Below are 13,867 nucleotides of genomic sequence, written 5' to 3'. Positions count from 1 at the left end.
GGCTTCTCCCAACATGCAAAAGTACCACTGATGGAAAAACTGTTTTTTCTTCATTATGTTTAATTCAAGACAGTGGTAGTGACATCTGCACTGATAGTTACCCACTAGTGAAGAAATCTCGTGACACTCTAGTTGTTTTGCTATGGTTTGAAATTTTTGGTTCAGATTCAATCTGGTCATTTTCAGATAAAGTAGGAAAGGTCATGTATGTGGCCCTAACATAAGTATCAAACAATCTTTTACAAAAACATTTTTCATTTGTCATCTTAGCTCAAGAACAAATATCTTACATCATTTTACACAATCCCTTCTCATTAAGCAAGATGGATCTTCTTAAAGATCCAGGAAACTGACTTTATAATTTATATATATATCTGGCATTATTCCCGTGGAAATGAAGAAGAGCCAATTAGCATCTGCCATGAACCGATTCCACAAAGACAACCAGCAACGAGTTTTGAACAATGAGGCTAGATCTGGTCAAATCATTTTTTCCCCTTGAATGAGTCATTAATATGAATTAATTCAAGCTGTCCAATGCTCTGAGTTCTACTCACTTGAATCTTGCTATAGCAAAAGGGGGAGTATTTAATAAAAGGAAGTCAAATCAAAGAACAATGAGATTCTTCAGACCAAAATGACATTAAATGTGTTTTTTTATTGAACAAAAAGATAAAACATGAAAGTTGAATTCACTGAGAAAAAGCAGCTTGCCAGGTGAAGCTGCTTTACTTTGTGCTAAATAACTTTATGAACTGAGAGTATACAGGATACATACAATATGGAAGTTACCTCAACAGCAAAGGAGAAGGTGTAATTTACAGTTTTGGAAGGTAAAATTGGGTCAAGTGACAGATTTTTTTTAATCAAAATTTCTAGCCCTCATCCATTTAATTCAGCATGACTCTACATATGTGCATTCAGTATGTACATACTGAATTCCCATCTCAATGGAAGCTGCTTTTTGGAAAAAAAATTAATTTTTAACATATATTTGACATGCCACTCAATTTTTAAAGTTTCACACTTGATATTTCTATGTGTATGGATGTATTTATACACACTTTTAAAACTCCCAATCCTTGTTTATAAGTAGAGGGGCATGCTACATTTTAAAAATTAATGTTGGCGAATTTCAGTTACTCTTTCTCCCGTGCATCTAAGAAACTTTATATGTTCTCAATGCACCCACACAGACAGGTGAGTTGACAGATATGTCAAAAATGCTTTATGAAAAGCAGGAGGTAGCTCATGCGAGTTGACAACCTTTGTCTATTTCTGTTGGAGCAGGCTGCCTCCCTTTGACACTTTATAATCAAGATGAAAGGAAAACTTTTTATTTGAAACCTAGTTAGCACAGTTGTATATTTACTACAATCCACCTTCAATGTGATTTATTGGGCTTTCTAATGTAAGATGACAAATACTTCATACCCAGTACACAGCATCAAAAAAGCACTGAAGAAACATTTTAAAGACAATAACTTTTTTTTTCTTTTTGTATGTTAAACATCAGCTTCTATGGGATACATTTCCAGAATGGTTTTTGTTACCACTTTATAAACACTCTAAGTCAAACAAACAGCACAAATAACATCAATGTTGTCTTTTTTCCAATATCTGCATCAATTACTGCAGGCTAATACTAACATACACTATTTAAGAGGGGGCAGCAAAAGAAGAGAATCATAACACATTGCAAAGACAGGACTTTAGCATCTTAGTTGTAGGAGTGATCTTAAGGTGCAGAAAGAGGGGACTCTCTAGAAGGTGATGGTGTGGTTTCTTCAGGTGGAAAAACCGTGAGTGTGCAAGCTCGGATGCCACCAAGGGACTCTGGGAGATCAAAAACCTTATGCCACTCATCTTTATCTGGATCGTATTTCTGCACTATCTCTACCATACAACGATTATTCCAGGAATACCCACCAACCACATAGATTTTATTTTCAAAGACAGCGACCCCAACATCACTCTGCCCTCTTAACATGGCAGCAATTGGGGTCCACTGGTCAAGAATAGGTGAGTAGTATTCACAGCTTAGGACATCATCATAATCGCTTGTTCCTCTGAAGTGATTGCCACCAATAACATAGAGCCTTTCTCCCACTGTACACATGCAATGCAGACCTCTGACTGTGGTCATTGGTGCCTTCTGAATCCATTTGTCGGTATCAGGGTCAAAGCACATGAGCTCCTTTTGGAAAGTGTCATGAGTAATTCCTCCTAAAGAATGAAACCAATAGACATGAGGAAAAGAGATTATTATAAAAATGCAAAAGTAAATAAAAGGCTCTCTATTTTAGATAATTAACTTCTAGCCTCAGTTATGAGATTTTATAGCTTATGAATAGTATCTTTCTTACAAATGTCTGCCTTCTATATATACTTTCCCTGGATTAAAAAGAAAATAACAAGTTCATCTTCTTAAAGAACAAAAATATAGTTTATATTATTACAATGACTTTGTCAAATAGAGACCCATGGGATTTAAGAGGATTTACTGAATGGGGGGAAAAAAAGTTGCCCCTTTTAGAGTTGGGTCTGCAGTATATTCCAGCTACAAAGCATTATTCACAGCTAATGCTTTTTAGCAGTCACCCTCTGGGTGTTGAGCACAGGGCTGGGGCATTTAAATTCTAAGTGCCCATTTCCTCACTTGCTAAATAAAAGTATGTATGCTAATTATTTCATTAGAACTGTGACTATGACTATGAATTGAAATAAATCAAAATGCTTTGGAAAAGTTGAAAGTTATTGTGCAGATATACAAGCTTATAAGAATGTTCAGAATTATTTGTTTCTGTAGAGTTTTGGTGGGTGGGTCGAGGGGGGTAATGTCACATTCTATCAGCAGGGACATTTATAAAGTTAAAAAAATTAGAAAGCCGAATATATATATATATATATATATATATATATATATATATATATATATATATAATTTTGTATGTGCAATAATTGGTTATTGATCGATTGAGTTGATATCATGTACAAAGTGTATTCTTAGATCACAAATAAATTGGTCTCTACAATAAAAGAATCACACTATATGTTCTGCAGATTAGGGAGAGAACTAAACTAATTTTCAGCTATATCATATCAAAGCTCCACTATCTGGTGGCCAGATAGAAATCACTGCTTTTTCTTCCTTTTTTATTTTTTTATTTTTATTTTTGTACTTTACAGAATTATCAGATGGCAAAACAGTGTTCTTTGGTTTGAAAACTCAGCTATGGTTCCTACCCTATTCTTGATTATGAAGATCATGTATGCAATGTATGATAGCTATACCAAACCACCACTACAACAATTCAGATGTCATTTTCCTCAGAGGATTTGGAGCTTTCATTATAATGGCATGGCATCTACACACAGCAAATAGATAGGTCATATAAATGATTGATTAGTGGAGCATATGATTTTCTGGATGACTTTCAATATACAACGTCCTGTAGTTACTCATAAATTTAAAACAAAAAACCTGCCAATCACACACTCCAGGCCTTTCCCTGGTCTTTCTTGATTATATAGATTTCAGAGGGCAGTATTCAGAGACTCAGAGCACAAACATCATCTTTGTTCTCATAATATAACTGCTGGCCTGGCACTGGCAGGCCCTCAAAAGGAGGACACATTGTCTGAGGTAATCTGTGTCACAGCCAAATGATAAGAACCTGCCTAACAAAAGAACATTTCAATTCCAGAGGTGAACATTACATTTAAAATAAGACTCTTTTCTAAATTCTACAGAAGGCTGATTTAAATATCAAAGTTTGAGAATGAAAGTTGCTACTGGGACACTGTAAGTGAACTGTAGCTGATTCATAAATTTTTATAAGAAAAATATATGTGTGTGTGGCCAAAATGCATTTATCTTCTAAAATCAACATAAATTATATTTTTATTTTCCATTTCTGGATTATTTTATTAAAATTATATAGAAATATAGTGACAGTTAAAAATTTATGTATTATATTAATAGGACTTGAATTATAAGTGCTTACCTGAAATATACATTACTCCTCCATACACAGTTCCAGCATGGCCATAGTGGGGCTCACTCATTTTGGCAACGTAGGTCCATTCATTTGTTCTTGGATTATAACATTCTACTGTAGCTGTTGTTTAAAAAAAACAGAAAATAATTCATAATTTTACAATTTTACAATTTCAAATTTTACTATTAATTATTTTTTAGCTGGAAGAATAATAATATCCAAAATAACTGAAACATATCTATTATAGGTATGAGATATTCTTTGGGGGATCATATTAATTATTGATATTATGTTAATAATTTGAACCATAACTACATGTTACAGTAAACTAGATACTTAGTGTAATAATCTAACACATTTCTGTCACTGCAGAAATCATTAGGATTTTTTTTCTTGTATATTTATAATTTGAAATTTCTCCCAATTTAAAAAAAAATGTGGAAAGAAAAGAAAATAATAATCCTAAGGAAGAAAAACATTTCAATTCTAGGCCCCCAAGTTTATATACCATTTAGAAAAAAGGCTAATAGATATAAAGCAAAATTGTAAGTTGAAAATAAAAGTATGCACATTAGTTGGTGTATGTTCTTGTGCCTACTGCTTTATTTCATATCATTTCAGTTATTGTCAGTGTCAAAATGGACACTGACAATAATTTTTCTACAACTATACATTAAATTCAATAGTTTGTATATACCCAGCAATGTTGCAGTCAATACTGCTCTTAATTTGAAAATGATTGGCAGCATAATATGAAGTTAAGATTTTTACTAGCAATACTTCCCTCTCAGTAATAAATTTATAAATTTTAACAAAATATTTTAGAAAAGTGACCTCAACTTATTTAAATGTCAATTTGTTATAAACTCAAAAATAGAACAATGACAATCCAGACAAATAGAAAATATGAGCCTTTTTTAAAGCTCAGAATCTAGATTGACTTAAAAAGTTTATATAATTTATTACAGATACTGCCAGTTGCTAACCCAATTTCTTGTCTCCCTTAACCGTGCTTTCTTACTAACAAAACCATAACATTCTCAAGGGAAGCACTGTGCCAAATTTAAAATAACATTCAACTTATGAGGCCCCCTTAGAGCTGGAGATGACCATTTAATATAGTTCTAGACAATGAAATGGAAGCAGAAGTCTACTGGGTAGAGCTATTTGATCAAGCCACTGGAATAAGGTTTTGCTACTTGCAGCCAAATTAAATTTTAACTGATAAATCATCTTTTGAACAAGGTTTCCTATTTAAGAAATAGCATGACAAAACTGGAAAGAAATTGAGAGACTATTTTTCTACTCTATTCAATACTTTCATTTCTTCATCAAATTCACTATGTGAAGTATTTAATTCTCCTCTAACACCTTTTACTAATTCCCTTTTCACTTAGTTTACATTTGAGTTTTCAGTCTTACTCCATAGGCCTTTTACAATTCTCATTCTGTTCTACTCCCTTCTTAGTTTTGTTCTTTGCTTCAGGCTTGAACCCTTAATAACTCTATTTCTTCTAAACACTTCTATAAAGTAGCAAAATCCTGCAAAATATTTCCCCAAAAATAAGGGGGAAGGGGATTTTTTCACAATTAATAATGAGCTAAAACTGCCATATTTTGCAGTACTGTTTTTTACTATGTCCAGTCACTGATGTCTTTAAATGTGCATTTCCATTTGCCTTTAGCATGATTTGCACCTACTTGGCAAGCAAACTCCTACTGAATGGACATTATTATCTTCCTACACTTATAGAAAATCTAGTAGATTGATTGGTACTTGGTATCAGCAAGGTAATTAATGGTAGAGTTTTAGCTGATAGAAAAGGAGTCTAATCACCCATCCTGTCAGTAAAAGGGTTTTAAAAATTTAAGACTTCCAGAGATTATTTTTTCCATCTGCTTGAGGTCAAAGACAGATTTTACTGTAGTTCTGGGTTTTTTTTTCAATGAAGAACTCTGCTTTGAACTTTGAAATTTCTAGAGTGGAACAGCTTTAACTTATGTCTAATTCAATCTGTTTTGATGCAGCTTCCACTAGTTTCCCCTTATTCCTTTTATAGTGAAGCTAGACATCGAATAACTACTCACTCTATATGATCATTAAATTTTACCCATGTAGAAGGATAATGCTATTTTTCTGTCAGTAAGTTAATTGCAGTTTTCCTAATAGAGGCTATAAGAATCCATCTATACATACATCTATACATATATAATCCATCAATACATATGTATAATTTCTTATACAGAAGCCCCTAAGTATAAGATGGCTATTAACTAGCAATAACATAATATATAATAGTTCATCATCTATAAACTTATCTTCTTCTAACTATCTCCTTTAACTCTTCCCATCATGTAATTTCTAATTTCCTCATGAAGAATTGCTGTTGTTATTAGTAAAATAAATAGTAGTTTTAAGTTAGAATATATTTAAAGAGTATATATACATTCCCTTATTTCTGTTTTCCATATTTACAAGTTTAGTGCCACAAATTCAATAGGGAGAGAAACAAGCATGGCAAGGAGTTGGAGCCCCAAAGCAGTGGTTCCATCATAGCATATGAGAGTTGGGACTGGTAATGTGGCAACTGGGAAAATCTACAGCAGGGTCAGGCAAACTACAGCTAGGATGTAAAATCCAATATGCCATGTGCTTTTGTATGAGCCACAAGATAAAACCAAGAAAAGTTTCTACATTTTTTAAAAGTTGGAAAAAATCAAAGGAAGAATATATGAAAATTTTATACATTTCACATTTTTGTTTTCGTATACAAAGCTTAAGTAGAATACAGTCTCATCCATCCTTATATAATAAGAGAGAAATATGCTAATTAGCCATTACACCATGAGGCATAATGACCAACTGCCAAATGACCTGATCATGGATCAGCAGGAGGGTGGGGCAGTGAACTACAAGCAGGTGGTGGAGAGCTACAGGAGCGGGCAGGGCAGCAAGCTATGGGGGGAGGGCGGGTGGAGCTACAGGAAGGTGGCAGCAACCTACTGGCACACAGATTTGTGTTCAGGGCTACTAGTTTGTTTATAAATTGTCCATAGTTACTTTTGCAATATAACAGCAGAGTTGATTAGTTGTGAAGAGTTCTTACAGCCTGCAAAGCTAAAAATATTTTTTCGGGCCCTTTACAAAAGTTTGTTGAATCCTCTCATCTTCAGTAGTCTGGTGGCCTGTTATAAACTAGAGACTATATCCAATTTAAGAATTACACTGAGGTTGGTTGTTTTACATATATTAACAGGAATATTATTTTCTCAGGCGATTCTACTGGAGTCCAGAATTGGTCCCAAAAGGTGATGTAGAATTTACTTGTTCTTGGAGATTAGGAAAGAGATTAGGCTCGAAGAAAACCATTTGGACAAAAATGGCGCCCAAAGAGGGGGGGGATGAGCTCTAGAATCCTAAAGTACCAGCTAGTGATTTGTTGCTCAATGAAGAAAACCCTAAATCCACTAAGGGATATGGAGGCATTTGATAAATTTCAGCAAGTTTATTGTACATTTATTTGAAAAAAAAATCTAACTTGTTTTCTATTAAGTTCTTTCATTATTTGAAATCTTGACTCATTAATATTAAACTGAAGAGAAAGTTATCTGAGCTGTCATATTTCTCTTCAATATAGAAAACCTCAATGGAAAATCGATTGCTTATATGACATAATTTTGAAAGATGCTAGAAATAACAGACTCCCTTTTCATTTAAGTGACAATTATTCTTATGCTTCTCCTACTTTTCCATTGTACCTGGTGTCAAAGTAAGGCAGTGTTTCTAAGGAGTTATATTTCATCAAAATTCCAGGCTCATACACACAGTAGTAGTATCATTTTGATGTACTGTGGACTTGGTATCACGCACTCCATGAAAATATTTTAAAAGGCCAAAATGCATTAAAATTATCTAAGATGCTTTGCAAATGCTGTCACATTTCTTTTCATATTGATGTGCTGGTATTAATGAACCTGTTAAATTATTGATGTTTCTATCTCTCTCCCCATCTCACTTCTCTGAAATCAATAAAAACATACTTTTTTAAAAGAATTTCTTTAAAACCAAAACCTGCTGTTATGCAAAAACAATGGGCCCATTGAAACCGGTTTGGTTCAGTGTCGGCCTGCAGACTGAAGGATCCCAGGTTCGATTCAGGTCAAGGGCATGTACCTTGGTTGCGGGCACATCCCCAGTGGGGAGTGTGCAGGAGGCAGCTGGTAGATGTTTCTCTCTCATTGATGTTTCTAACTCTCTATCCCTCTCCCTTTCTCTCTGTAAAACATCAGTAAAATATATTTTAAAAAACAAACAAACAAATAAATAATGGGCCCAAGATAATTGGAAAGGGGAACTGACACATATACTTTTTTAAATTATGCAAAGAGAAACATTATTAACAGAATCCAGAAGAACTTATTGATACTGTTCTTTTGGGATGTAATCAGGGCAGGTTACATCAGGCTTGGTTATATCAAGTTCATTTCTTGCTCCCACTTGTGGTTAGCACAAAAGGCACATTAAGGAAGTGGGATGGGTCCAGAAAAAAAAATTAAGCTTCCTGCTTCTTTGTTTTATGTAATGTCTCTTTTGGCCTGAAGGTTCTCCTGGAATCAAGAATTTTAGTGAACTTGTTAAGTGAACGATAATTTTTAAAAACAACTTTCAATATACTTAAAATATTTAGTATATACTGGATTTACTGGGTATGCTGATTTTAAGGGAAGCAATAATTTTCTTTTAAAAAAAGTTTAGTTACCTACAGATTATAGGAGAAGATTTTAATGGAAAAGAATATCAAATAGTTGGCCTTTAAATGTTTCTTTTCACTTTCAAACTGAAACACAGTAATTTTTAATAAGAGATAGAGGTGATTTCTAAAAGTCATGAACAAGGAAGCCAGACTCTTGCCCAATAGGGTAGTCTGCTTCTTCTTCTCCACTAAGTATAAGATGGGAAGAGCTCAAACAGGGTGGGGATCAAGTCAGAAAAATAAAGCCTCTAGATTATCTTAGACCCATGGTTTTTCTAAGAAAGTGCCAAGTCACTGTTTGTATCTTGTGAATATTTCTAGATACCATAAATTTAAAATAATATAATAACATGAAAATAATGTGTAGGGGTTGGCTGAAGCAACCTAAAATGGAAATTCTACCCTAAGGCTACTAATGCCGCAAATGCTTTTAAAAGTAATATTATTCCAATATATTGGGAAACCTGTGTGGTTCATTGTCATAGAACCTAGTCCAACAATCTAGAAAGCTTGGTCTTTGAAAAAAAAAAAGTCACTGTAACAACAAAGGAGGAAAAACCTGGGTAGAAAAGATCAGTACCATTAAGACCATGTCACTAACAAGTGAGGACCCGAGAAGCTAAAAAGTGTAAGAGCTGAGAGCAATTAGTTTTGTCTCTGATAAATAGCTTATTCTCAAATCCATTAAACTACTTTTTCTATCTTAGACTACTGAAGAGAAATATTCTCAGAATTAAGCTTAATTTATCCCAAGCCAATATTTTAAACTTTCCTAGTATTCTGGAACCTGGACTACTGGATAACTACAGGGACTCTATAACAGAAAATAAAAAAGAGGGGTGGGGGGAAAAGCCAAACAATGATGGTCATGACAGATATGTAAGGCATGATATAAAATGTGGGTTTCCTTACTTCCCTTTTGAACACCAATCTTATTCCAATTTTATCTAAAATAACAGAAATATATACCTTCTGCTTTTAATTTATATAGCCAAAGTACTGCTATGTTAATTATACATATACCCAATCTTAGATTAGAAGAAAAAAAAAAAAGAGTGACCATCAAATAAAGTTTACCAGATCAGTTTACAATGAAGAAAACTGGTATTTCACCAAGAGAGAATTATTTTTATTTTTATTTTAAAATATATTTTATTGATTTTTTACAGAGAGGAAGGGAGAGGGATAGAAAGCTAGAAACATCGATGAGAGAGAAACATAGATCAGCTGCCTCCTGCACACCCCCCACTGGGGATGTGCCCGCAACCAATGTACATGCCCTTTACCAGAATCAAACCTGGGACCTTTCAGTCTGCAGGCCAATGTTCTATCCACTGAGCCAAACCAGTTTCGGAAGAGAGAATTATTTTTAAAACTAATAGTAACAGATTATAATATTCACAGTAAATAAACATTGGATAACATTGAACTTCATACATTCAATCAATAAAGAAAATTATGCCGGAACTGGTTTGGCTGAGGACTGAAAGGACCCAGGTTCGATTCTGGTCAAGGGCATGTACCTTGGTTGCGGGCACATCCTCAGTAGTGGGTATGCAAGAGGCAGCTGATGGATGATTCTCTCTCATTGATGTTTCTAACTCTCTATCTCTCTCCCTTCCTCTCTGTAAAAAGTCAATAAAATATATTTTAAAAAATAAATAAATAGAAAATTATTATGTAACCTGTGAAAGGTAACAGATTATGTAAAAGAAAAAAAACACAATAAAAATCATTGCTCTGTAAAGAAGAATTTTAACCTGTTCGGTAAAATAGTATGTGGCCTTTTAAAAATGAAAATTAGGGAACATGCCAAACTTCTGTCCAAGATTCTATTATAATTTTAATTAGCAGGATGCACTTTGTAGTTAAAACTTCAAGATGAAAAGCATACATACTGTGCAAATCAAATATTCTGCAACATATTGATGTATTTATGAGATACAATTTGTACCATGGCCAATAATAGATGTCCAGATAAGGCATACTGTTTGCATCTGATATTTTCTAAGAAACACAGTTTGAAATGTAACCCTAACTACATTTTTTGTCTTTCATTTTAGAAGAACTGTTTATTTTATTATTTGACAAGAATTTCAGGGTAAAGAAACTTACGAAGTTCACCAGCTGCATTTCGACCACCAACTGCATACAGATATCCTTTGAGGGCACTTAGGTGAAAAAAGGTGCGCTTCTCATTTAAAGATGCGACTTGCATCCATTTATTGTATCGAGGATCAAATCTGAAGACTGTATCGACAGCGGTTTTTCCTTTTGTGTCATAATTACTCTGTCCGCCAACGACATAGAGGAAATTTCCAATGACGGCAATGCCATGCTGGTACCTTGGGGCATCCATAGGGGCTAATGATTTCCATTCATGGGACTTTTCATCATACATGCGCAATTCCTTGCTGACAACCAGCTGCTGCCTCAGCACTCCTCCTAGTGTAACCAAATGAGTGGTGTCAGATCGAATGGCAGTCCTGTCTGACTGCATAACTGGCTGCATGTATGGCATCATTTGGTAATTGCTGGCTTCCAAAAGGAGATTCACACAAGTATTGTCAGTTCTCATGAAATCCACGGTTTGCACATAATTAATCAGCTCTTGTGGTGTCATCAGTGGGAATCGTATGTTCTTCATTAATTTTGCAGCAAAGTCCATCCGAGGCTCTTCCAATCGTAGCCAGCGACAGGTAGCCTTAAAGAGCTCAAGTTCAGTGCAATGCTTAAGGCTATTACTGGAAAGCACAAAGGCAAGACGCTCAAAGGGGAGTTTCAAGAACTCCCCAGTGCTCAGCAATGCAGGAAAATTCTTCAGGACGAAACTGTTAACGTATTTATCCACTTCTGTCAGATTGTAGGTGTTGGCAATCCGCCCAACTTCAACACAATTGTCTAAAGTGACCTATTAATCCAACAACAACAAAAGAAAAAATGAAAACATGACTACTTTCATGACACATCCAGATAACATAAATACCTGTTCTGGAAGAAGAATAAATGATGCTTTTACTGTCCATATAGATGCTAATAAAGATTTGTAACTAAATACATTAATGATCTAAAGAAAAATTGCAAACCACCTTTACCTAATCCAGTAGAAGGGTGACTAAAAACATATAATCATTCAAAATCAGTAGGTTAGAAGTTACTCTAAAAAAAATACACCTATGCTATTAGTTGACTATGGTCAAAATTACAATACAATAAGTCCTCAATATTGTCAATTATTGGAACAAAATTGGAACTGTGGTGAAAAGACATATAATAAAACTAATTTTACCACAAGCTAATTGATATAAACAAGAGTTCAATTCCTACTGCATCTCATCAATGTCGTAATGAAATGACATTATTCAAGGACCTGTTGTGTTTTTCTCTCCTGGAAAATGTGTACTTTCCTCCCTCAAGAAATACTAATTAAATTCTGGCCAGATGGATATTTTGATAAAATAGAGGGTTATTCTATTATAATTCATCACAATCCTCCTTTCATTCATGATTCTTAAAAGTAACACAGCTAGAAGATCCACTAACATAAAAGTTCTAATACTTTATTCTTATACGACAAGGCCATATATAACAAACACTCAGCCAACATCATAGTCAATGGTGAAAAACTGAAAGCTTTTCCTCAAAAATCAGGAACAAGACAAGGAAGCCCACTCTCACCATTTTTATTCAACATAGTTATGGAAGTCCTAGCCAGACCAATAATGCAAGAGAAATAAATAAAAGCCATTCAAATTGGGAAGGAAAAAGTAAAAGTGTCAATTTTTCCAGATATGATTCTATATATAGAAAGGTTTAAAGATGCCACCAAAATACTATTGAAATAAAAAAAAAAACAATAAAGTTGCAGGATAAAAAAATCTATGTACAAAAATCCACTGCTTTCCTATATACTAACAATGAAACTTCAGAAAAAGAAATGAAAAAAAAATTCTACTTGAAATTGCAACCAAAAAATAAAATACCTAGGAATAAAATTAACAAAGGATGTGAAGGTTTGTATACTGAAAACTACAGAGATTGAAAAAGACACAATAAAATAGAAAGCTATTCCATGTTCATGGATTGGGAAAAAAATCAATATAGTTAAAATGTCCATATTACCCAAAACAACATACAGATTTAATGCAATCCTGATCAAAATGCCAATGTCATTTTTAAAAAACATATTTTTTATTGATTTCAGAGAGGTTGGGAGCGGGAAAAAGAGCTAGAAATATCAAGGATGAAAGAGAATCATTGATTGGCTGCCTCCTGCACTAGTGATTGAGCCTGCAACTCAGGAATGTGCCCTGGCTGGGAATCAAACTGTGACACGCTTGGCCCCAATGCTATTTTTTTAGTGAAAAGGGACAAAATACCTCAAATAGTCAAATAATCCTGAGAAAAAAATAAATAAATCTGGAGGTATTATACTATCTGACTTCAAATTATACTACAGAACTACGATAATCAAAATAGCATGATACTGGCAGAAAAACAAACACACAAATCAACGAAACAGAATTGAGAGCCCAGAAATGCTAATAAAACCACATATATAGAGAGCAATAAGTTTAATGTTTTTATTGACTTGAGACTTGAAAGAGAGAGGAAGGGAGAGTGTGAGAGAGAAACATCAATCCAAGAGAAGAACACTGATCAGCTGCTTCCCTTACACACCCCTACCAGGGATGGAACCCACAATCTGGACATGTGCCCCATCAGGAAATAAACCATCAACCTTTTGGTGCACAGAATGATGCTCAACCAACTGAGCCACAACAGCCAGGGCTGGGCAAATAATTTTTAAAAAAATATATTTTATTGATTTTTCACAGAGAAGTGGGGAGAGGAATAGAGAGCCAGAAACATCGATGAGAGAGAAACATCGACCAGCTGCCTTCTGCACAGCCCCTACCTATCAGGGATGTGCCTGCAACCAATGTACATGCCCTTGACAGAAATCAAACATGGGACCTTTCAGTCCGCAGACTGACGCTCTATCCACTGAGCCAAACCGATTTCAGCTAGGCAAATAATTTTTGACAAAGGAGGCAAAAATACACAATGGAGAAAAGAAAGCTTATTTAATAAATGGTGCTGCAAAAGTTG

At 34.3% G+C, this 13,867-nt stretch overlaps 1 protein-coding gene across 9 annotated transcripts in view; it reads right to left on the bottom strand.

The window, feature by feature from the left end:
* Positions 1-638: 638 nt before the first annotated feature.
* Positions 639-13,867, bottom strand: part of KLHL13 (kelch like family member 13) — a 208,001-nt gene continuing 194,772 nt past the window's right edge. For all 9 annotated transcript variants that reach the window (XM_084870369.1, XM_084870373.1, XM_084870375.1 and 6 more), the window contains 3 exons: positions 10,871-11,666; positions 4,008-4,121; positions 639-2,226 (listed from right to left, as the gene is read on the bottom strand). In XM_084870369.1, coding sequence (XP_084726495.1) covers positions 1,739-2,226; positions 4,008-4,121; positions 10,871-11,666 — 1,398 coding nt within the window. In that variant the 3' untranslated portion in view covers positions 639-1,738. The remainder of the gene's footprint in view (positions 2,227-4,007; positions 4,122-10,870; positions 11,667-13,867) is intronic.

This window comes from Pipistrellus hanaki, assembly GCF_964339955.1.
Source record: "Pipistrellus hanaki genome assembly, chromosome: X".
Classification (NCBI taxonomy): domain Eukaryota; kingdom Metazoa; phylum Chordata; class Mammalia; order Chiroptera; family Vespertilionidae; genus Pipistrellus; species Pipistrellus hanaki.
Note: the sequence above shows the minus strand (reverse complement) of the source record. Positions and strands in the feature narration are given on the sequence as shown.